The sequence below is a fragment of the Microtus oregoni genome, unplaced genomic scaffold (genome assembly GCF_018167655.1).
Source record: "Microtus oregoni isolate MIOR12 unplaced genomic scaffold, Mior012 000028F_ref0000031, whole genome shotgun sequence".
NCBI lineage: Eukaryota > Metazoa > Chordata > Mammalia > Rodentia > Cricetidae > Microtus > Microtus oregoni.
In genome coordinates, this window is record NW_024543087.1 from 5,107,219 (window position 1) to 5,133,218 (window position 26,000).

The 26,000-nt window shown below is 40.0% G+C and overlaps 1 protein-coding gene across 2 annotated transcripts in view; it reads left to right on the plus strand.

The window, feature by feature from the left end:
• Oxsr1 (oxidative stress responsive kinase 1) overlaps nt 1-26,000 on the plus strand; it is a 94,261-nt gene that overhangs the window by 61,040 nt on the left and 7,221 nt on the right. For both annotated transcript variants that reach the window (XM_041677125.1, XM_041677126.1), the window contains exons 7-14: nt 395-496; nt 2,499-2,632; nt 7,675-7,723; nt 9,123-9,188; nt 13,840-13,962; nt 18,951-18,986; nt 24,586-24,732; nt 25,838-25,902. In XM_041677125.1, the coding sequence (XP_041533059.1) occupies nt 395-496; nt 2,499-2,632; nt 7,675-7,723; nt 9,123-9,188; nt 13,840-13,962; nt 18,951-18,986; nt 24,586-24,732; nt 25,838-25,902 (722 nt within the window). The remainder of the gene's footprint in view (nt 1-394; nt 497-2,498; nt 2,633-7,674; nt 7,724-9,122; nt 9,189-13,839; nt 13,963-18,950; nt 18,987-24,585; nt 24,733-25,837; nt 25,903-26,000) is intronic.

Below are 26,000 nucleotides of genomic sequence, written 5' to 3' on the forward strand. Positions count from 1 at the left end.
TCAAGTATGCCTTCTGATTATATCATACTTAATGTTAGTTTCATATTTTTGTGTTTTACCATGAATATTTTTCGTATCTGCTCATAATTAACTATAACACCCTTTTAAGTGATTACTGTAGTTAATGTTTTGTGGTTTCAAGTCTATGGGCATGCTGTGGTAGTGCACCTCTACAGTCCCGGGACTCAGGCTGAGGCAGGAGAGTCGGAAATCAAGGCTAGCCTGGGCTGCACAGGGAGACCTCTCAACCCCCCCCCCAAAAAAAAAAAAGTTTCAAAGTGTATAAACACTTTAATTTTTCATGGCATACTAGAAACTTTGGGAAAGTGTTTTAGTCTGGTTAAAGTATTAGTACATATTTCTCTCTCTCTCTGCCCTCCCCACCCCCTTTCAGGTTCGAGGCTATGATTTTAAAGCTGATATCTGGAGTTTTGGAATCACAGCGATTGAACTTGCCACAGGGGCAGCTCCTTATCATAAATATCCACCAATGAAGGTGAGGCTCAAGTTTCAATTATTTTTCTGAAGACTATAGTTACTTCCATAGTTACTTTTCCTCTCATGACTTACCAAGCCATTTTTCATATAAGACTCCTTAGGGTAGGATAACTATTAAAACATTTAGCATATGTTTTTAGCTTGATGTTGTTCATGCTGGTTGTAATTCTAATTTTTATATATGTTTTTGCCTCTTCTTTTCCCTGGACAATACTTGATATTTTTTTCTTATTGTGTATAGTTTTGTATTAGTCTTAGATCTCTCTTATTTAGACAAAATGGGGAGATGCTGTGGGAACTCCTTCAGCCAATAGCCTTTAAGATACTGGCCCACTTTGGACATGGTCTCATGTATTATAAATGCAGACATAAAGCGTGGGGTTGGGGCTCTTGGCTGCTGGATTCAGTTCCAGTTCCCAGTGCACACAGAGGACTGCGGATAGCTATTATTTCTGTGTGTTTACCCCTAGATAAATAAACCTTTGCTATACTCCATTCTGGGCTAGTGTGGACTCTTTTGTACACCAACGTTTTTCAGAGCCTTTTTTTCCCCTGTTAAATGTGCTTTGGTGTTTTGCCTGCATGTGTTTCTGTGTGAAGGCATTGGGTTCCCTAGAACTGAAGTTACAGACAGTTAGAGGCACCATGTCAGTTCTGGGAATTGAACCCTGGCCCTCTGAAAGAGCAGTCAGCGCTCCTGACTGCTGAGCTAGCTGTCTCTCCAAACCCTTTTTCTGAGCCTTTTATGTTTGCCAGTCATACCCATAGTTATTTATTTTCATAGATTTTTGTATGTGTGTTGTAGCAAAATATAATCTTTCCAATAAAATACCAACATAGCCATTTTTACTCTGTGTTGTGTAGGGATCAAATCCAGCATAAACCTTTTTGGATATGCAGTTAAGTTACAGACATGTTCATGATGTGTTGCCTTCTCCCTCTCCAAACTCCTTTGTCTTTGAGTTCAGAGCCTTTGAACTCTTTTTATTTCGTTCTTCATAAAATATATACGGAGCTGGTGAATTACAATCGTCTTGCTGTACTGTGAACACAAGAACTGCATTTTCGTGTCTGTTGATCTCTCTGCCCATCTGCCTTTCGTAGTCTCTGGTACAGAATAACTAAGACTGTCAGTGACTGCAGGGGAGGCAGGAAGAATGTGAACTAATTGTCTGTAGCTTTGTTACTGAAGAACAGTTGGTGATTTCTGTAATAGAAGTTTCTTGAAGAAAAGGGGCCACACTAGGAAAGTCAAGGAAGAGCAGGCCAAGTAGTGGATGCGCTAATAAGACCACACATGTATTTGCTGTTATGTTTTTATTTTACAGTAGGTTGGCAGAAGAATTAGGACTGGAGACATGAAGAAATAAAGGATTTTAACTAAAGGATATAATGGCAATGTTGATAGTGGGTACTTGTGGGCAGGCAGGTTGGCTGGGATTCCATCATCTAGAGCTCTTAACTAATGTCCAGTACACTTGAAAACCTTGGGTTCTAAACAGCCAGTCTATTTCTTGTTCTACTTGGTGTTGAGCTCAGGGTCTCACACTTGGTCAGCAAGTACATATAATACATATATAATTCATATAATCCCTCGAGCTATGTCCTTAACCCTTAAAATCCCTCCTAGATGTTAATTTCTGTATGTGTGTGTACCCTTGTGCGTACTCTGAGAGTACAGGTTTGCTCCTCAGCCACTCTTTACCTTGTATTCTGTTCCTCCCTGGACCTGGATCTTGGCAGGATGGCTGGACTGGCCAGCAAGCCCCAGGGGACCTCCCCTCCCTAACTGGGACTGTAGGCGTGAAAAGCACCCAGCTTTTTTATGTGAACACTGCAGGGTTGAGCTTATGTTCTTATGAACAGTAAGCGCTCTACCAGCTGAACCATCTCCAGCCCCTAGATGTCAACTTCTGGAAAGTAAAATATGCTTGTCTGTTGGGAAATTTTATCCATATTGAAAACTCCTTAGACGTTTTTACTGTATTGAAAACTTTTAGGTTTTGATGCTGACACTCCAGAATGATCCTCCCTCTTTGGAAACTGGCGTTCAAGATAAAGAAATGCTGAAAAAATACGGAAAATCATTTAGAAAAATGATTTCACTGTGCCTTCAAAAGGATCCAGAAAAAAGGTAAAATATTAGATAAATGTGATGTGTCTGTTTGATACATAAACACTGTGGGAAGTCCTAAATTTTATATGCGTATATATGGGATTATATGTGTATTCTTAAAATGAATGAAATACAAACTTTGGAAACACTTATAAAGGCCATTTACAAAATTGGAAGGGCCTAAGTTGATTTCTGTGTTCTTTTAATTATATGGTATATCCAAGTTGTCCAGATATATCTTAAAACTATGAAATTATATATTATGAATTCTGTATTAGTAAAATGCCATGTTAATGGAAAAGTTTTTTTTTTTTTTTTTCAAAAAAAAATTGAAAGTAAATGGAATTTATGCCCGGGCATTGCTGAAGCATGCATAGGCATGTCTGTATTGGGCTGCATGGTCTTAGTTGATGAGTGCGACTGCCCAGGTCTCTTCTCTTTTCTCAGCTTGCACTTATAATATAACTGCCATTTTATAATTGATAACAAAAGAACTATAACGGAACACATTTATATTTCATGACATTTATATTTTATTTATAGTTCAATAATTGTACATTCCATGTTGGAAAGACTTTATTGGTAAACAAAATTTCAAATAGTTTCCTTGTCAGCTGTAGACATATTCAGTGGTAAGCAGCAGGTTCTTAAATAACAGTATTTAGTGTGTATGTTGCTCTTGAACAGCGTTTGTAGGCGAGATCACTGAGTGGAACCTTCTATTTTTAGGGTCACTCAGACCTCTAATCTTAGAGGTAGAACTTGAATCTGAGCTCATCATTTGTAATTTGGGGCTGCATCTCCACTGTGTCTTGGTTTCTGTTTTGTGTGTATACATCAGCTTCCCACATCCTCCCATGGATCCAAGTACTCTGATCAGATTACATCAGTACTCAGCACCATCAACCTTTCCTTGGCCCTCATTCCCTGAGCAGCAGAATTGGCATGATAGCAGCTGCTGTAGTTGAGCTAGAGGTGGCATAAAGTGTGCCAGGATTTCATGGGTTCTACGCAGATACTCTTCCATTGAAATACAAGGGATTGAGCATCAGAGTTTTGGCAAAGGGAAACAATTTTCTGGAACCAGTTCTCCTTGGATACCCAAGACTACTGTATATTCCACTGTGTTTCTTAGTACTAAAAGTTGTTTAATTTCGTTTTCTCTAAAGGTTGACAAAGGTCTTTGTCATCCTTGATAGTGTGTCTAGTATATGTAATGGGGGTTCAGAATTTACTGTTGGAAATATTGGAAAGGGTAAGAAAAATAGGCAGCAAAGTTTCTGTTTCTCAGCAATGGCTAAAATTGATAGGGAATACCTTTGTTTCCACCAAGTTATCTGACAAAAAGGACAAATTCCTTTGTTACAAATACATAGAAGCAACAGATAAAAATCCATCAAACAGTCGGGCGGTGGTGGCGCACGCCTTTAATCCCAGCACTCGGGAGGCAGAGGCAGGTGGATCTCTGGGAGTTCAAGGCCAGCCTGGTCTACAAGAGCTAGTTCCGGGACGGGCACCAAAGCTACAGAGAAACCCTGTTTCGAAAAACCAAAAAAAAAGAAAAAAAAATCCATCATACATAAAGATTCTTAGATGCGAGAAATAGTGAAGAATCCATAAACTACAAAGAATCCTGAACTAATCTTGTGGCCACCACCAGTGGAACACTATTCAATCTAGGATCCTACTAGGTTGGATTTCTTAATTTGGTGCTGGCTTTCGGAATTGGGACTTTGATTCCACCTGATGGAGATCTTCAGCTGAGTTCCTATTTAGAGACAGTACCATCAGAAAACATTTTCCTCCTTCTTTTTTATAAATTATTTTTAATTTGTATGTGTGTGTGCACACGTATGCGTGTGCTTGCCTCTATGTATGTACACCATATACACACAAGAAGCCTCCTTCCCTTTTTAATGAGATGAAAAACAGAATGAAAACTGTTTGTCATTACCAAGAGGCAGCAGCATCTCTCCTCATTGTTTGACTTTTCTTTCTGCAGGTTGAGAGTCTAAATTTGTCCTCTCCACATTGAATGCATACTCCACACCTCGTAGGGCTTAAGCATTGTCAGGCAGCTTCATTTGTGGCTGCAGGGGTCTTAGAAGTGCACTCAGAGAAAACCTGCAAATCTGGATCTCATGACTCCTGGGAGCAACATTCCCCTCAATGGAATTCAAACGAAGCACACATGGTGACACTATACCATGGCAGACACGGTAGCATTAGTTCTTCAGGAAGTTTGGATCATGCAGTGGTAGCTGAAAAGATTATAAATCTTTAAATTTATTAAAATCATAAATCAAAATCATAGGAAAAGCCTATGACTCTTTAGAACTTCAGCATGGAAAGATTCAATTAAAAATATAAAACAGTAGATTCCTCTTGTATGGGCTGGACTGTAATATGCTCCTAACCGAATAAAGTGTGAAGAAAGATCCACCAAGCAATCAAGGTAACAGCATAACGAACCTCCAGAAGTGACCCATTGAGAAAGGCGCGCTGCCTGTGACGCTTTCTTCACCCAGTTCATAATTGCCATTTAAAATGAGAAATATGCCATAGATTCTCTGACCTTATTTGTCAGAAGTATTAAGCAAAGAAGAAACTGAAAAACATGACTGAATTGAACACATTGATTAGACACGGAGAATAGATGTGACAGGCTATGCCACAGGTGCTTTGACACAAAAGGGCCCCATAGGAAACTGAAGAAATCCAAATAAAATCTGTAGCTTCTAGTTAGAAAGATTGTACTAGTGTTAATGATTTGGTTAAGGAGCTAGTGAAGGATATGAAGGAATAGTGTGCTATGTCAAAACTGTCTGTCTGTCTATCTATTTATCTGTCTATCTAAAAAAATCTCTGGGAAGTATAGAAAATGCATTCCAGTTTGAAAACTAGAATTAAATGTTGTTTAAGATCAAATAACATAAAACGTAACCCTTTATAAACTCATTAAACATAAGAAATGAAAGAAAACAATAAACAGCTACTGATTGATTAAGTACCAGGCACTGTCATAAACATTTAAAGCACCAGTTCCATCTCATTTGATTCTCACATTAATCTTACCAGAACAGCACTTTTTGTTTCTCTATTTTACAAATGAAGAAACAAAAATCAGAGGTTGACTAGCTTTGTGCAAAGTCATACCTGTAATAAATGGGATGTTCAGTCTGTATTTACACAAATACTTGCATGCACTTTGTGGACTTATCAAGGAGACACTGGTGAGAATGGAGGAGAAGTGATATTTAAATAACAACTGAAATAAGCCTGTGTTAGCACAGACTTACCATCCTAGCACTTGGGTAGGACGAGGAGGAGCAGAAGTTATATAGCGGTCATCTGTGGCTATTCAGCCAAGTTTGAGGACAGCCTTGGTTACATGAGACTTAAAAAAACAATGGAAAGACAAGACTGCAGACTTTCCAGTTCTGAAGCCTTGAATACTCATACTAAAGAACCACTTGCTCCAAATTCCAAACAGTGTGTCTTCTCCCCACTGTGTATCCATGTATGCAATATCAGTAATCCCCTACTGAGGAACTGCAGGCTCCCTCCTCCAGTCATGTGAATGTGGCCAAAACAGAGAAGTAATATCAAGGGAGAACAGCTACCTGCTCCCCAGCTAGTCAGGTTCTCTTATTCAAGACTGAGCATGAAATTAAGGGTTTTTTATTTCGTTTTTTTTTTGTAATAATTGAGGCTTGTAGTCACATCCTTTGATTTTACTCTTCCACAAGTTGTCCTTTAGGAAAAAGGAAATGGACCTACAAGAAAGAAATGAATACTAAGATGCCGTCCTTGGCAAAGAAGGCATTGAAACATTGAAATCTTTCCCAGATGAAGAGTGGCACTGTGATTTCAGTTTACATAGCATCTGTCATTTGTTCTCAGTCTGTATTAATCTGAGGCTTTGGTTCTCAAGATTAAAATTTACTTTGGAACTACCTAGGAAGGTTTAAGAACTACCCCTACCTTGGTCTTGCTCCCAAATATGCTTTATATGGTGAGAGAAAGCCTGGTGTGGGGATTTGAAAACATCTCACCAATGTTCTGGTACCTAGCAGTGTGTAAGCCTGAGGTATTCAGAGGTAAATGCTTGCCAGAGTTGTACAACATCTTGTCCAAGCTTCCATCCTCAGCAGTGGGGTAAAATAAGACAGAACAAAAGCTGCTCTTAGCATTTGGATAGATATCTCTAAAAAAAAAGCATTGTATAGCATTACATGGTAAGTATGTGGTAACGTTAGGTGTGGTCTTTGAAAAGCAAATTCTTTATTCTTAGTGATCTTCTTTTAAAAGCTTGTAAAGTTGATAATGAAGAATTTATTCCAAGCAAGATTATCTATAACTGAACTCAACTGAATTTGGGTTAAATTTTAAAAATATACTTAATACTTTTCCTATTTTTTTTAAAAGGGAAATTGAGCAATGTCAAAAAATCTATTGTTGCCTTAAATTGAAACCTGTTGGGCTGCTATGTAGTAAGAACAAAAATGTTTGTTTTTTCTTTTTCCAGTTTAAATGCATTTTTTTAGGTTTTATTTATTATGTATACAGCATTCTGTGTCCTACAGGCTGGAAGAGGGCACCAGATCTCATTTTGGATGGTTGTGAGCCACCATGTGGTTGCTGGGAATTGAACTCAGGACCTTTGGAAGTGCAGCCAGTGCTCTTAACCTCTGAGCCATCTCTCCAGCCCTTTAAATGTATTTTTATGCTTTGCTAAAACTTGTAGTTATTGTCTAACTCCCCGAAAATGATTTTGTTAAGTAGGAAACATTGGACGTTCCTAAGAATTATTTTCTAGAAACAGTTTTTACTGACGACTTTCCAGAGATTCTGCAGTTGTCATCAGCACATTTCTGTTTGAGTCTTTGTTCTACTCAGTGTCCTGCACCAGGGTTATCCTACTTTCTGTTTTTCAGCAGGTGAGGAAAGTGAACTCTACTAAGGAACTTTTAGGTTGCTGCTCAGGAAAAAGGTTCTCATTTTTGAAGATAGAAATTCACACTGTGCTTGAAAACTAAAAGCTCTCCTTTCTCCTTTAGGCCAACAGCGGCAGAACTTTTGAGGCACAAGTTTTTCCAGAAAGCAAAGGTAGGCAGTCCAGCTTTTGAGGATATGCATTCATATGATAATCGTCTATCCACTGTTTATAAGTTGCGTTTTTTAAAGATGATTACGTTTGAAGAAATAACAGATAAGTAGATTAGGTAAAATAGACAAAATAATGACTAAAGGTATCATGTATACAGTCTTTGGTAAGTAAGATAACTTGCTTTGGGAAGCTGGAATGAAATGCTTTCCATATACGCATGAAGAAGCATCCTTGATCCCCAGACCCATAACAGAAACTACTTGTAGAGACTTGGCTTATAATTCCTCTAGAATTGGGGAAGTGGAGACAGTGTGTAGACAGAGTTGTCTTGTCTCAAATTACCATACAAAAGCTTATATCACTTGTGTTTAGTTGATAGCTCAGGCTTATTACTTATTAGCTCTTACATTTAAATCAATCCATTTCTAATAATCTGCATTCTGGCTCATTTTTCTACACCTCCTGCTTGCTCAGCTATACACTGGTGTCTCCTTACTCTGCCTACTTTCTTCTTGTCATTCTCAGTTTGGCTTTCCTGCCTAACTTTCTGCCCAGTAGGCATTTTAGTAACCAGGGAGAGTAATGCATATTCATAGTATAGAATTCATGCCACAACAACAGGCAGATCTCTAGAGCTCTTTAGCAAGTAAGACTAGGCTAATTGGTAAGCCTCAAGTCTCAATGAGAGATCCTATCTTTCCTTTTTTGGTTTTCAAGACAGGATTTCTCTGTGTAGCATCTCTGACTATTCTGGAACTAGCTCTGCACACCAGGCTGGCCTTGAACTCACAGAGATCATCCTGCCTCTGCCTCCCAAGTACTGGAATTAAAGGTGTGTACCACTAAACAAGGTGGATACTGGGCATAATACACACACATGTATATCTGCATACACATGAACAGTTTTCTTTCCTGTTGTATAAAAACAATCTGTGAACAATTGAACTCTCCTTTTAAGGCTTAGTTCCTAAACTGATAAATGCCCCATATCCCAACCATAATGCATTAGTGTGTTTGGAAATGCAGGGTCAACAAAGGACATTGGGTATAAAAGCTCTCAGAGTGAAAAGACGAGAGCCTCCTCATCTCTTCACTGAACAGTTCTCTCTCTCTCTCTATTTTTTTTTTGTTTGTTTTTTTGTTTTTTTTGTTTTTCGAGACAGGGTTTCTCTGTGGCTTTGGAGTCTGTCCTGGAACTAGCTCTGTAGACCAGGCTGGTCTCGAACTCACAGAGATCCGCTGCCTCTTCCTCCTGAGTGCTGGGATTAAAGGCGTGCGCCACCATCGCCCAGCTGAACAGTTCTTTATCATATATTGTGATTGACATTTCTGTGTCAGTGTGTGGTTCAGTAAAAAGTTCTGATAATTGAGTTTCTGAGACTGACTTTTATTTTCCAGAATAAAGAGTTTCTTCAAGAAAAAATACTACAGAGAGCACCTACCATTTCTGAAAGATCTAAAAAGGTGAGTGGGTGTGTGGGGGTTTAATTCAGTTTTCTTAGGTTGCTTAGAATAGATTTACAGGGCTTTTTTGTTGTTTGTTTTGCATTTTTAGCGTGGGTGCTGTTCTGTTCATAGGAATGAGGAGTCTTCATTTTTAGCCCTTTAAAAGCATTTTATGTGCTCAGTCAGTACATACCTGTCAGCTACATGCTTAGGTGTTACTTCACTGTCTCTTAGAAAACAAGGGGCTGGATGGCAGTTGTGAGTCATTTCTAACCCCTGTTGATGACTGTATCCAGCTGTCCAGAGTGAGGTGGGGACTTTGCATAGCACTTCAAGCTTGGGGTATAAGTCATATTATCTCCTAGCTTTAGACATGTTATAGCAAAGCACTGTGTGTGTGTGTGTGTGTGTGTGTGTGTGTGCGCGCGCGCGCGCGTCTGTGTGTTGTTTCTAAGAACTTATTAAAGTCCCAGTTTGGGCAAAATTGATGTTTGCCATCTCACCACGAAAAAAATCCCCCATTTTCTTACTCCTCTCCCCTTAAAAAGAAACTTAACACATGTGAAGAAATGCTGTCCCATGGATTTTGGTTGATGATGGGCTAAAGGGAGAAGAATAGGGTCATCTATTCCATGTGGAATAGTAGAAGGCCTCTCTGGAGATGAGGGTCGTTCTGGTAGATGGGGTAGTAGAAGGCCTGTCTGGAAATGAGGGTCATTCTGGTAGATGGGGTAGTAGGAGGCCTGTCTGGGAGGTTAGGACCATTCTGATAGAAACTTACAGTTTACTACTTGAGATGTCTGCCATTATTCAGAAGGTTTTGCTTTAAAGGAAAAAGGTTATATGCCAGGCGGTGGTGGTGCATGCCTTTAATCCAAGCACTCAGGCGGCAGAGGCAGGTGGATCTCTCTGAGTTCCAGGTCAGCCAGGGCTACACAGAGAAAGCCCTGTGTGTGTGTGTGTGTGTGTGTGGCGGGGTTTAGGGGTAGGGGGTAGGTGAGTGGAGTGCAGGCAGGGAAACTAGCCTAAAGGTCTCCATTTTCTTCTTGGAACACTTTGTTCCTAAGAAGCTAGCCTTTTCTTCTCCAATATTAAAATCACACCGTTTCCCTTCTAGGAAGGTTCCCTTCTATTTTCACTTGCTATTCATTTTCCTGGTTTATTTTTTCCCCCTTTATTTATCAACTGCTGTCACTTATCAGAATCACAGAGGTTTTAGAGCACAGTTAATCACAGATGACTGAAGTCGAATGTCTGGGAAGTGGGAAGGTTCTTTGCATGGCTGACCACATGGGGGAGCACTGTTCATTGTCCTGATCACTTTAGGCATTAGTGTAGCACTTCCTCAACTATACTTCCCGGCCACCCCATAGTTTTCTGTTCCTTCCTGTTCTGCTTTACTTTGAAGAACTCATCACCATCTAACATGTGATGACAGCCTTTCTACACTACTAGAACAAAAGCTTATGTTCACTGCTTTGTTTTAGTAGGCCTAGGTTAGTTCTTTGTACACTGTAACATTCGGAAATAATAATTTGAATGCAGTTTAAAATCTCTGTGCTTGTAATTGCAGTAAATCCTAATTGAAATTGTTCAGTGTCTGTGGTGCAATTTCTTTAAGATCAGTGGGCCTCAAAGAACCGCACAGGACAGGTTTCATAGCATATCCCTGTAACAAAACACTTGTAGTATTTTGGAGGCTGAAACAAAAGGATTGTAAGTATGAGGCTAGCCTGGGCAGTGTTGGGAATGGGGGAATGGCTCACTGGGTAAAGTACCTGCTGCATATGCATGAAAGCATGAGTTCACATCTCCAGACCGTGCAGAAAAAGCCAGACATGGGAGAGAGAGCAGCCTGTAACTCTGCCTGGGGAGTGAGAGCATGGAGACAAATGGATGGATCCCTGAAGCTCACTGGTTACTCAGCAGCCTGGGCAAATTGACAAACTTCTTTCAGGGACCCTATCTTATAAAGTAAAGGGGAGGTGCTGGAGAGAGGACCCTGGGTAAGAGCACTTGTTGCTCTTGCAGAGGTCTTGGATCCTATTCTCAGCACTCACATGGTGACTCACAACCATCTGCAGTTCCATTCCTAGGGGACTTTGAGGCTCTCTTTTGGTCTCCATGGGCACCATAGTATGCACATGGTGCACATACATCCAAGAAAAACATACATAAAGTAGAATAAATAAACTTAAAAATGTAAATGGAAGGACAATTGAAGAAAGATAACCCCTTATGATGATCTTGGGTTCTTACATGCTCACGAACACATACATATATTCATAATTTCACATGTACCTTCCATAAGCATGTACACATACACTGTCACAGCTATAATTTGATGGCAGAATACTTTTCTAGTAAGTCTGAGGCCTTGAATTCAATCCACAGTACTTAAAAAACAAAACCCATAAAATTTGGTCTAAAAGCAGGAGGGTTAGTTGAAAATTAGATTCTATTTACCTTTTATTCCATGTTGTATGCTGGAAGATGAGAAGTTTATTTTGCAGAAAGAGCAAAAATGCTATCTAACCAAAGGACAGGTCTGGTAAGATGGCTCAGCAGGTAAAGAAGACTTCCAGAAACCACATTGTAGGAGAGAAACCAATTCTTCCAGAAGAAAGAGGGAACTGACCTCTGTGAACATACACACTCTTTCTCTAAATAAATGCTAATAAAAAGATTGAGAATTCCTACAACTCAGTAAGTAACAAACAAACCCAATTTTTATTATGAGTAAAAGGTGGACTATAAAATGTTCCAAAGAATATGCACAAATGACCAGTAAGTTTGCAAAAAAGATGCCCACTCTCATTTGTAGCCAAAGAAATTAAAGTAACAAGGAGTTAATCTTTCATACCCAGTAATATGTCCACCATAAACAAGACGGTAATTGTTGGTAAGGATCTGTAGAAATTGTAGCCTTTGACCTTGCTGATTAGAATGTAAATGATGCAGCTGCTTTGAAAACTGCTTGTCACTTCCTGAAGTGGCTGAACAGGGCACCCTGTGACCTCCTGTGCACACTCGGGGATGTTGGAAGCGTGTTCAAGAAACGTGCAGCATTCATAATAATCCCAAAGTACAAAATGTTCATGAGCCAATGTGTCCATAGCAATGAAACATTATTTGCTAATAAAGACTGAAGTACAGATGCTGCTCTACTGCTAGTGGGTCAGCTCATGATTTTGTGAGAAAACAGCAGGCATTTGCTAGCAGCCTTGCTTTGGTGCCAGGGTTAGTAGCATGCTTCTAACCTGAAGCTTGAGGTAGTGTGACCACTTGAGCTCCAGAGGTTTGAGACTAGACTAGACAATGTAGTGATACCTCATCTAAAAAACTAGAAGCAAAGAAGAGTAGAATAGGGAGGGAAGGAGATGAACAATCACCACCCTACAAACATTTCCTGGGCCAGCAATATGCAGTCCATGCTCCCTAGAGAGGCTGGCAGCTACGTTACTTGGAGCTTACCATTGGTAAGCTGTGCTGCTTGCTAGGGTAGGTGGATTAAATGTATTTTCAACTTCACACATATGCACGCATGCCTGTGTGTGTGTCAATTAATATATATATATATAGTATGAATACACACCACACACACACACACACACACACACACACATATAGAGAGAGTATGAATCCCAGTTGGAAGTTGAGGAGCATGCTGTAACATAAAATAAACCTTTAAGACATGTAAGTTAAAGAAATTAGTTCCTCAATAGTACGTAGTATATGATTTTATGTGAACTGTTGAAGAGTGCACAGAGACATGAAGTAGGCTAATTTCCCAGGACTGGGGGAAGGTAGAGAGAAATGGGTAGTGACGTTTGGTGGCTATGATGTGTATGTAGAATGGCAATCAAAATGTTCTCAATTTGAATGTAGTAAAACTTAAATTCTAAATAAACCAAAAACCAGTCAGTAGAGCTTTTCTCATTGGATAGATTGTATGGTGTGTGAATTATCTCAGTGAAGTTATTTTAAAAAGAGATTATCCATTGGGGTAAGTTGAAAGCACAGTAATTTTAAAAAATGGGCACAAACTTTGTAGGATAAAGGTAGGAAAGTGTTTCAGGAAGGAGGGTCAACTAGAAAGACATAAGAAAGGTGAATGAAAGCAGAGGACTGCTCGGAAAGGTCCCCACTGACGGGTTTCAGAAATGGAGAATCCCAGGAGAGAGCATCCCTGAAGTAATTCAGATAAAGTGTCCTCAAGTGATGGTCAGAAGCTTCTAGATGGAAGGAGCCAGAGTACCCCGCTCATAGATTACTGCACATTACTGTGGAGCCCAGGATAACCAAGGCAAAAAGATTGGGGAAGCCTGCTGTAGTGATAAACACCATGACTCTCACACCCACCAGCTGAAGAGGAAAGTGATGGAGGCCACCTTGAGCCACATGGTGTTCCAAGCCAGTGTGTCTTCCAGAGAGCAGAGTCATTTTAGCATCACTGAGACAGACTGGTTAAGACGGTTGCATTTAAAGTACTGGAGAGAGCAGATTGAGGATTAGAGGGTGTGGCTTCCTATGGGCTGACTTACCAGGATAATAATGATCATTATTAAATGATCTATTTATGTGATAGAAGGGATGGGAAATAGAATGGAGGTTTCTGTTCAATTTATCCAAAACAGTACCATAATTCCCATGCCTTTCTTTTGCTCAGGTTCGGAGAGTACCTGGCTCCAGCGGCCGTCTGCATAAGACAGAGGATGGAGGCTGGGAGTGGAGTGATGACGAATTTGATGAGGAAAGTGAGGAAGGAAGAGCAGCAATTTCCCAACTCAGGGTGAGTTCTATTGGACTGGATAGACCCTTTTGCTGGAGTTGTCTGTGCTTCTTGTTACAGCTCGATGAGCTAATGCAAAGAAGAAAAGTGCTACTGACGAGTTTTCCAGGTATTCTGTGTAGCAAATTGACAGGCATCTCTCAATGTGAAGACATGTAGGATATATAAAAATGGCCATGTCTAGAGGTGAAAACTGTCTTGCTATGGGAAGTCCCTGGATGGTACTCATGGCTAGACACTGCAGAAAAACTGTGAACTAGAAGACCTTGCAGCATCAGACCAAGTCCCTGAAGCCTGTTCCCTTTCTGTAGAGAGGAGCAGTGCACTGCTCTAGTTGGTGTGCACTGGATCTCTTCCCTTGTTTGCTGCTGTGTTTGTATGTGTGTCTTAGGGCCTTCCTTTTCCTTTGCTTCTTCATTCTTAACCCCAAATTATGCAAAGACACATGACTCGATTAATGCCAAGTATTTAAGGGCTCTATATCCTTACCTGCTGAGTACCTTTTTTTTGAGGGGGGGGAGCGTTATAATGGGCTTGTTTATATCTTTGCCTAGTGGGATCTACTCTCATAGGAGTTCTTAGGGCTATTTTTATAGTTGTTGATTTTATTTTGAGATGAGATCTGGCTGTTTTGGCACTCTCTATAAAGAGCAGGCCTTGAACTTACAGAGATCCTCCTGCCTCTGCCTCCCGAATGCTGGGATTAAAGATGTGTGCCACTGTTGGACCCTAGAGTACAATCACCGAGGAGGAGTCGCCCCAAGAGACCATCTCTCACGCCACAGCTGATATAAAAGCATGAGGATTTTATTAATTCTCTCATGACAGGATCTTTCAGTATTCGAAAAGTCAGAAAGACCCCGACTGGCTGGTATAGGCTACTTTTAAAGGAAAAAGCCACAGAAGCAAGGGGGGGGGGTGTCTGGGGGTTGTTCTTTAACTATTATGATTGACTTATTCAAAAGGGCTATTACCAATAATTGGTTGGAGTGTGGTTGCCAGATCAGATGAGGTAAGGCGGAACATCTGAGGGTCACTTTGCCCCCTTTCCAGGGCCTTAGTCAAAACATCAGTAACTGAATCAAGAGGGGTTATCTTGCCCCTGTTCAGGAGATGGAAAGTTTCCAACATCTCAGTACGTGCATGTATAGCTGTTAGGTCCTTGGTTCCCGGGCCAGGCGGGAGGGGGAGGGGAGCACTACTGCTGAGAGGCCCCAAAATTGACCTCAGAGTTGTCAGAAATGGCTTTAGAGTTTTTTAGAGTTCTACAGCACCATGCCCAGTATCAGTAGGACTCTTAATTTATCATCATTGAGTTTTTACTTACCTGATAGATTTTTAAGTATATTTTTTTGTATAGCTAAGTTTTTTAAGGTCTTTCCAATGAAAATTGGCAATTATTTATTAAACATCAAGCTTAGAGAAGTCCTACAAAAAATACAAATGGTAAACATTTATTTCTCTTAATTTTGGATAGTTTCTGTGCTGTCCTTCAAGATTACTGTGGTGGTTTGAATAAGTATGGCCCCCATACACTCAGGTGTTTGAATGCTTCACTATAGAGAGTAGCACTGTTGGAAGTGCTACTTGGTGGCCTTGTTGGAGGAAGTGTGTCACTATGGAGGCAGGCTTTGAGGTCTCTCATATGCAAAAGCCATGCCCAGTGAGACAGTTGCTTTTGCTTCCTGTGGATCAAGATGTAGAGCTCTCAGCTCCTTCTCTCAGTATCATGCCTGCCTGCATGCTGCTATGAAGATAATGGACTAAACCTTTGGAACTGTAAGGGAATCCCGGTTTAATTTAATATTTTCTTTTATAAAAGTTTCTATGGTCATGGTGTCTCTTCATAGCAATAGAAGTTCTAAGAAATTAGTGCCGGGAGCAGGGTATTATTGGGATGCTTTAAATGCTGCTGGGGGTGATTTTGAACTATGGGGGCCTGACACAAATGGAGGAGAAAATTTTTGGTATGGAGCCTAGAGATTCTTTTGCTAATTGGTGAAGAATGTGACTGCTTTTTGCCCTTGTCCAAAGAGTCTGACAGAGGTTAAGGTGAAGAGATTTGGATTAATTCCATTGGCAGAGGAAATCTTAAAACAACCTATAATAAACTCTGTCATGTAGTTATTAGTGTAAACTCTAATGAGGATTTATAATGAAAAGGAGCAAGCCAAGCAAGTAATAATACAGTGTACAATTTGAGGATAAAAAGAACTTCGGGAAGTGGAATGGAGCTAAATCCTATGTTCAAGGAGATAAACAGATTAAGAAATGAACTAATGGGAATTGTTACCTCAGGGCAAGATCTCACCAACTTAATTCTGATTTGTGAGAAGGAATTAAAGAAAAACTTAGAGCTGAGTATGGTGGTGCATGCCTTTAATACAAGCACTCAGAGGGCAGAGACTAGCACATCTCTGAGTTTGAGGCTAGCCTGGTCTGCAGACCTGTTTCAGAACAGCTAAGCTTAGGTAGTAAAGGTGGAAAACAGAAAGCTAATGAAGATGTAACTGAATGAAGGAGCCATGTTCCAGCCCCAGCAAGCAGCCCCAGTGGAATGTTTTCCTTTATAAGAGTTGCCATGGTGTCTCTTCACAGCAATAGAAACCATTTCTCTCAAATCTGCCGCACATCCTGTCTTTCTGTGCAGTCTGTCTCAGGTCAAGCATCACAGTGGTGTAGTTTATTACTTTGTTTTTCATGTCTGCCCATAACTGTCTGTGTTTAATATCAGGCATTTATATGTTGTTTCTTAGTTATTTTTTTATGTTGCTGCTTAGTTTTACAGTGTAATTAATATAGGCACAAGACACCATTTGTAATGTCTCTTTGGTAAGTCTACTGTCCATACTGGTTCTGGCTGCTTCATTGTCTGTTCACACTGGCATTAAGAGGGCTTTCCTGTCTCGTTCATTAGGTGCTAGTCAAGGTGAATTTTACTTATTGCTCAGCAGTCATTTTGTGATTTTGTAGTTAGAAAACTTGAGTGAACTTGTAATAGGTTTCTAGTGGTGCTTTCTATGTATCTACCAGTAAATTTTGTTCTTATCTTCCTTGCTGTCGTCCTCCATCATCTTCTTCCAGAAGTTTCTCCTGTGTTCATGTCACATGTGGTCCACTTCTCTTGATCTGCTTCCTTGGGCTCTGTAATGTGTGTCCCTCTTCTAGTTTTCTCCCCCCATCTCCTCCCTTCCAACCTGGATTCTTCATGTAACAGAAAGTGTGATCATATACATGTCATATGTATTTGTCTTCATATAACAGAAAGCATATAAATGTCATGTATTTGTCTGAGTCTTGCTTATTAACAGTATCTGCAGTTTCATCCATTTCCTGAAAATGAAGTGGTTCTTTTGTGCTCAGGGGCAGCTTATATAGGGCTCTGGCCACGCCGCAGCTCTCAGGATCTTTCAGCTGCAGACTCATCAGAACCCACTCCCCTGCCATCAGGGTCTCCTGTTCCGAGCAGCTGCAGGCTGCTCAGAGCGGAGGAAAATAAGTTGTTTATAAGAAATTCAGGGTCTGGTGGTCTGCAGTCCCCAACATTCTGTGTCTTGGCTATTTTAAGTACCACAGCTTTAACTCTGGAAGCATACATGTATCTGTGTGTCTGGCTTAAATTCCATCATGCACGTGCACAGGTGTGGTAGGTCTGGGCTATTGATAGTTCTAGTTTTAGTTTTTTGTTTTTATGTTTATTTATTTAGAGAATTTTTAAAAAGTAATTTAAAAATTAGTATATGAAGTAATGAGTTTCTTTGTGGCATTCCTGTTTATTTGTTCTTATTTTTCTTTCTGTTTCTTTTGTTTTTCGAGACAGGGTTTCTCTGTAGCTTTGGAGCCTGTCCTGGAACTCACTCTGTAGACAAGGCTGGTCCCGAATGCTGGGATTAACAGGCGTGTGTGCCACCACACCCAGCTTTGTTCTTATTGTTTTGATAATACTCTTGTCCTCCCTCCATTCCCCTTCCTGTTTCCAGCTCCTGTCTTGCTGATTTCTTTCCTCCCTTCTCACCTCCCTGTTCAGTTCTCCTGTAGGTGCATTCATTGTTTTCTCCCCACGCCCTGTATGAGATCTTCAGCTCTCGCAGCTCTCTTTGCAGACTAACTGAGCATGCAGACACAAAGGAAAGTTTAAATCCAGGCACCACATATGATGTATTTGTCTTTGTCTGCTTACATAATGATTCCCAGTTTCACTCATTTTTCTACAGATGTCATGCTTTTGTATTTTTTGTGACTGAATAAAATTCCATTGTATATTTACCACATTTATTTTAACCAGTTTTCTGTTAATAAACATGTAGCTGGATAATAGCTATGAATATAGATGTACAAGAAAATTTGTAATAGGACTTTGAAAATATGTCAAATAACTAGCCTAAAGGATTGTTAGATTTGGCCTATGATCGTAGGTATATAGTATGTTTATGATTATGTTTGTTAATGTAGTCATTAACATAGACATTAGTCATATATTTATGATTAATGGAAAGAAACTTGCTTTTGAGTATGATCTTTACTACCTGAGAACATACACTGAATGGATGTTTGCTTATAAAACTGTTCTTGTTAAATTTTCTTTTTGTTTGGCTCAGTTGTATTCCATCCATTTTGCTTGAGACCAGTGCTGTAGTGGGTGTGTAATGGGGTGTATGTCTCAACTGTGGATCCCTGGTTGGCTTGGAACTCACAGAGATCCTGCCTCTGCCTCCTGAGTGCTGGGATTATATGCATGAGCCCTCCCATGCCTTCCATAAACTGTTAACTTGTAATACAGCAGGTATATTGATGTGTTCATTATGGGCTGCTTGAACAAAAACTAATATCAAACAGCTTTCTTTCTTTCAAAAAATTTGGCCTTGAGTCAATTTGTGGGTCAGGATGGAATGGCCGACCGATAATAGGTGTTATTTGCAGTTTCTTGAACCTGCCTGCAGATAACTCAGCTTGGAACTTGCTAACAAGTCTTCTCCCTTGTCTTTCAGTCTCCTCGGGTGAAGGACTCACTGTCAAACTCTGAGGTAAGTCATGGGGTGTCACAGCCTTGTTAAAACAGATTTTTTATTTTGGTTTTAATGTTAAGTTCGTTCCATCTGTCTTTGTCTCTGTGTATTGCTTTGTGCTTAATTAATTGTTAATGAGGTATTATAGCAGCCAGATCTGATGTTGCTTAAAGCTCAGACTGTTTCTTGCTTGCTGAACTGTTTTTTTAGGCTTGAACTGTTTGAAGTGGAAGGCAGTTGTTTTGCTTCGATATGTCTAGGAACTTGTCATATTGTTGTCCTTGCATTTGATTTTTTTTTTAAAGCAAGTAAACCCTGGGGTTTTTTGTTTTGTTTTTTGCTTTTTGTACTAATTGTACCAGTGTGATAGGAAATTCAGTCCAACAGCGTTCTGTAAAGTGGACTTTTCTATCTTACTATCTGAAAGAAGTAATTTCATGGGTCTGTTCTGTTGTATATACTTTTCCTTCTGGAAGCGCCTTCAATTTTGGGTACGGTATGTGATTTAAAAACATACATTTGCTCTTAATTTGTGTGCACAGTATACAGATTCCATGCACTACTGAGTACATGACTTAAGTTTACAGAACTATAGTGTGTATCTTAATTACCAGCAGACAAGTATCTGCTGCCTGTTCCTATTCCTCATTGCTCTTCGTCCCAGACCTGAGATTATGTGCGCCCCTGTTAGTTCTTTTGGCCAGTGGAAAGTTAGCAGGGCTCTGAGGTTACGGCTTTGTTGGTAGATTGCTTCCCTAGCATACCTGAAGCCTTGGGGTCCATCAAGGTGCAACATAAAACTTGGTGTGGATCCCAGTTCTTAGCAGGTAGGAGAGTGAGAAATTCAAGATCAACCAGGTGGTGGTAGCATATGCCTTTAACCCCAGCACTCAGGAGGCAGAAGTAGGTGGATCTCTGTGAGTTCAAGGCCAACCTGGTCTATAGAGAATGTTCCAGGACATATGGACTGTTACACAGAGAAATCCTGTCTTGAACACAACAACAAAAAAGTTCGAGGTTATTCTTGGCCACATTATGTGTCCACAGCTAGCCTGGAACACATGAGACCTGTCCTGCACCTACCCTCTTACAAAGCAGAAGGAGGGGTCACTCTGTAGGTCCTTATTTTTAACCCCTGCCACTATTAACTATTTCTGTGTAACAGTGATACCACGCTTAATAGCTTGTGCTGCTCAGGTAGATTTGAACTGGATAGAAGAAACACCTTTAATTGCTTTCAGCTACTGAAAGTTTGGAGCTGTTGCTTCTGATTTAACTTGCATTGATTAGCTTCTCAAAAATTAAATGAGAATATATTTTACAGATTATCCCGAGTTTTTCTGTTTAGCCTTCTCATTTTCTTTCCTTAAAAGCATCTCCATGTGAGTTCTTCTATACCCATGTTTTCATGCTGTTTACATTTTTTTTTTTAATTTAGTTACAGTCATTTTCAGTTTGGTGACATTGAGTACATTCTTTCTTCATTGCAACCTTTGCCACATCTGTCCTAAGAACTTTTCACCTTTTCATGCTAAAACTCTATTCATTAAATTTTCTCTCACCTCTAGCTCCTGACAATGTCTTTTATATTTTTTTTTCTCTATGAACTTGATTGTTCTACATATTTCCTGTTAGTAGAGTCATAATATTTGTTCTTTTCTCGCACAGTATCTTTAAGGTTTGTCCATGTTGTAGCATCTCAGAATGTCTTCCTGATTTTTAAGCCTACATACATGATATGTAGTTGTAGTATATTTTCTTTGTTTATCTGCCAAACTACAGTTGAAGTGCTGCTGTCTTTTGGCAATTGGAGAAAATGCTGCAACGAACGTGAGTGTGTAATAGCTGTTCTCAGTTCTCTGAACCATACAGCTAAAAGTGGAATTGCTGAATTTTGGTAATTCTGTTTATATTTTCAACTTGTTTGGTTTGAGGCAAGGTATTACCTTGTAGTTCAGGCCTGCTTCAAACTCACAGTCCTACTGCCTCAGCATCCTAAGCACTAGGATTACAAGTCTGTGACACTGTGCTGTTTAGGTTTGTGATAAATAGCTGTATTCTTTTCTGTAGTGCCGCCATTTTTTAAAAGATTACTACCAACAGTGTAATGAGATTTCAGTTTTTTTTCATATTACCTTAATGATTCCTGCTTTGTTTTGGTGACAGGATCTCATATAGCCCAGTGTGGCTTCTAACTCACTAAGAAGCCATGGCTGACCTCTTCAGGGAGAGCATTATAGGCTTGTTCCACCGTGTTTGGTTTTATGTATTATTAGTATTCAAACCTAGGGCTCTGTGCATACGAGGTTGGGCTGCAGACCTATTTCTTCCTATTTTACTTCTTTGTTTTTCTCTGTCCTTTTGGTCTTTATAGTTAAATAGTCATATCTGCATATAATGTGGAAGCTGACTTTGAAATTCTACTAATAGTTACATGAACTTATTCGGAACTAAAATTTAAGCTCTATTTTCTGTTGTAAGAAGCGGGTGCTCCTTGATCCGTCCTGCCCAGCTAGCTTAACCCCCAAAATAATCACACAGAAATTGTATTAATTACTGCCTGGCCCATTATCTCTAGCCTCTTATTGGCTAACTCTCACATCTTAATTAACCCATTTCTATTAAATCTGTGTATCACCACGTGATTGTGGTTTACTGGCAAGATTCTAACCTATGTCCGTCTCGGGCAGGAGAGCCAAGGCCTTTGCCTGACTCTGCTCTTCTTCCCAGAATTCTGTTCTGTCTGTTCTGTCTTCCCCGCCTACCTGAGTTCTGCCCTATCAAGGCCAAGGCAGTTTCTTTATTCAACCAAAGAAAGCAACACAAATATAGAAGGACCTCCCACACCAATTTTCTGTCAAAATCTAAAACCAATGCCAGCTTTTTACCATTCAATTAATGAGCATAAAAGTTTCATTTCTGGTCTCCTTGTTTTGTTTTGTTCTTTAATTTTAATTTTTGTATGTATGTATGTATGTATGTATGTATCTATCTATCTATCTATCTATCTATCTTTGTGTGTGTAGGGGCACATGTGTGTGGGTGCTCACTGAAGGCAGGGAATGGCATCAGATCCCTTGGGCTGACATTACAGGCAGGTGTTACCTGTCTGATGTGGGTACTGAGAACTCTGGTCCTCTATAAGAGGACCAAGCCTTCTTATCAAACACTGGGTCATCTCTCCAGCCCATTTCCTTGATTTTACTTACATGCAATGTTAGAGAGAGAGAGAGAGAGAGAGAGAGAGAGAATGTGTGTGTATGTGTCTGTCTGTTTGCCTACCTATTTATCAATTATTTTCTGTCAAAAGTAGGCCTCTATCATTGTCTGTTGACTTTTCTTTCAGTATTAAAATTGTCTGCTACATTTATATTTTTCCCAGTTGCTAATTTAAAATGTTTAGCTTACTTGATAGTCAAGATCTGTTTCCCCTCCAGATTACCTACTTAAAATGTATTAAATATGTGAAGCATACAGATTGAAGCAAATCTGTTAGTTACAAAGCTTTCTGTCCTCCTCTGCCCCTCAGACAAGATCTCATTGTGTAGCCTGTATTGCCTTGACCTCCTTCCTTTGATATGTGTGTGTATAATATTAGGTAAATATAAAGTAATATTCCTTGAGGCCTTGTCAAACAGCCCTGGTGTTTTTCTCTTTTGTCCTTCCTTCTTCTTTATTACTCTTTTCCTTTCTCAGTGGGAACCCCTCCCTGCTAGTACCTTTCCTACCTCCTAGCACCTGTTTCCTGCTGTTCCTCTCCCCTGCCCACATCTGTGGTCCTCTCTTTGCTTCTGTGGTTATTCAGTGTTGTATACTTATCTGAGGATTTGGAGCTAGGATCCTCAGATGAGAGAACATGAAGCATTTGTTTTTCTGGGTCTGGCTTTCCTCAGTATAATCTTTTTTAGGTCTCTCCTTTTACCTCCGAAGTTCATGATTTCATTTTCTTTACAACTGAATAAATTCCCTGTGGTGTATATGATCCATATTTTTATTGTCCTTTCATCTGTTGCAGTGCATGTAAGTTGTTTTCATTTCCTGGCTATTGTGAATAGAGCAGCCATGAACACTGCCTTTCCCTCATGAGTGCTGGGATTAAAGACATGTGCCACCACCGCCCAGCCGTGTTTCAGGTTTTTAATCAAGGTCTTTGATCCACTTGCATCTAATTTTTCTGCAGGGAGATAGATACAGGTCACATTTCATTCTGTGTGTCTGTGGGGTAGGTTATCAAGTCCTTCAGACATATCTCAGGCGTGGCATGGCTGAATCATGATTTATTTACTTTTAGTTTCCTACCAACCATTTTCCATGACCTTGCCAATGTTTCCTATCAGTTGTTTGGTTGATCTAAGCCATTCTGGCTGGGGTGTTTTAATTTGTGCTTCTCTAATTGCTTAGGATGGTGAACACATTTTGAGGTGTTTTTAGGCCATTTTTATTTCTTTTGTTGAAAGTTCTCAATTTAGATCCTTAGACTACTTTTTTTAATTGGGTCGTTTGTTTCCTTGATTCTTTGTCTTTTGAGTTGTATATTGTGGTTATTAATCCTCTGTCAGTTATATAGCTGTCAAAGAGTCCCATTCTGTGGACTTCTTCACATGGTTGATTGTGTCCTCAGCTGTACAAAAGTTATAGTTCTTAGTTGTCAGCTGTTGGCTTTGCTTCCTGGGCAAATGGAGTCTTGCTCATAAAGTTCTTATAGCGTATGGCTTGTATTTTCTTCTTGAAATTTTAGTGTTTCAGGTTTTTTGTTTGTTTGTTTCTTTGTTCGGTTTGGTGGTTTTTTTTTTTGTTTTTTTTTCTTTTTGGTTTTTCAGGACAGGGTTTCTCTGTAGCTTTGGAGCCTGTCCTAGAACTAGCTCTTGTAGACCAGGCTGGCCTCGAACTCACTGAGATCCACCTGTCTCTGCCTCATGAGTGCTGGGATTAAAGGTGTGCGCCACTACTGCCCAACCATGTTTCAGGTTTTTAATCGAGGTCTTTGATCCACTTGCATCTAATTTTTGTGCAGGGAGATAGATACAGGTCACATTTCATTCTTCTGCACATGGGGATCCAGCTTTCCCAGCACCGTTTCTGGAAGATGTTGTCTTTTCTCTCATTTTTTCTTTTCTTTGCTAGGATCACAATTTTATAGTTGTGGTGGCTGCCTCTGCTTGGCCTCTTGTGAGGCTCAGACTATACCATGACATGACAGGTTGCAAGACGTGGAAACGTGCAGAAGAGATGAAGCTAGAGAGTCTAGACTGTCGTTAAGACAGCCCACTCCCTTCCCACAGGGTTCATCTTCTAAAGGCTTTACTGTTATATTTCAGACCATTGCTAGACCAGCTGTGATGGCACACATCTATAATTCCAGCGTTGGGAAGCCTTGACCTTAGCAAATTCCAGACCAGCCTGTTTAATAAAGCAATAAAACACCCTCTTCTAAAAACCCCAAACCAAAAAGATTTTAGAATGCTTAGCAATACTGACTTGTATGTAGTACAAGGTGCAAAGACATGGTAATAAGTCAGTGTGAAGACAGGACTCTGTGTGGTGTGGGTCTATGAGCCCAACCAGATGTTGTAGACCACTTTCTGCTACTTAACAGTCCTGCCTGTGTTTGCCACAGCTCTTCTCAGCAGCTGATCCCATGGGTACTTTACTCCAAGTTCCAGAACAGATTTCTGCTCATCTACCTCAGCCAGCTAGCCAGATGCCTACACAGCCTGATCAAGTCTCTCTCCTGCCCCCTGCAGAGCCAGCAAAAACAGCACAGGTATACTGGGGTGTACGTTCATGGTCTGTCACTTTGTGGGCAAATGAAAAAAAAAAGAATCAGTGCTGCCTGTGAACTCTGAGGTTGTTATTTTGGTTTAGAACAAGGGAGAATTCTGTCTTAATAGTTTTACAGGTACAGATAGAAGAATTCTATAAGAATTACACAGGTTTTTAAGCAGCAAAATAAGTTAGTTAATCATGAAAACATACAAAGTATAAAAATTTGGCTAATATTGTCCGTTCTTCATTGATGATCTTTGAGAGTTAGCCATCTTTCCTTTTTGTTCACTTACACTCATTAATACTTCTTTTTCAGACTCTGTTTTCAGAATTATTCTATTTAAGGTATTTGTCTATTTTGTGAGTTGATTTTGTTAAAATTGGTAAAAATTTAATTAAGTACACAGAGTTGTTCTTAAATTGCAGTATAGCAGAAGTGTTTGGGTGATAGCAGCTTCACTGGGAATCCCTGTATGCTGTGTAACTATGGCTCCTCTCTGGAAACTTCTGATACTCTGTATCATGGAGTCTTATTGCCACTTGGCTGAAGTAAGAGTTTCAGTGTCAGTTCCTTTATTAATTATTAGAATTGCCCCCCCCCCATGCTAGGTGAGAAAAGACATGGGAGTTCTGATGTTCCCTTTTGTGTTTGAGTATATCACCATCTCATGGGCAGTCTCTGGAGACCACTGCTCTGAGAACTGCCCTTCCTTTGTCTGTCATGTGGGGAAAATACGGGTGTCTTAGGAAAACTGACAGAAAGATTGGGTTAATTTCATACACAGAGTGTATGTCCTCCAGCAAGCAAAGGGTAGTATAAGGTTTTCAGAAAGATTTTCTTTATTCACAAAACCCCTGGGACTTGGGTTAAATTGAGTCTTGGGGGGCAGCTAGTTTAGGCTTTTCCTTGGGAATAACTTTCTGATTGTGTTTGACATGGCTGACAGTTGCCTTTTATTGCTCCTTTGGAGTTGATGCCCTCCCACAGCAGGGGATGTCTTAGGGACTAGAAGGATTTGGGCTAGAGAGAAAGTTAGTGTCTGTCATAGATGACCCTTTGCTTACATTCCTGTCAGTAACTTTATTTTGTCAATGCATTTCAGGCTCAGTCTTCAGGAGACCGCTCCCAGGAGACCAAGGTCCCTATCAGTCTTGTGCTGAGATTAAGGTCAGTAGGCACTTGCTGCTTTCTGAGTACTCTGTAGATGCTGTAATAGTTGGGACTAAGAGTAACTGCATAGGATTGCAGAGATGTGTCATGTGTAC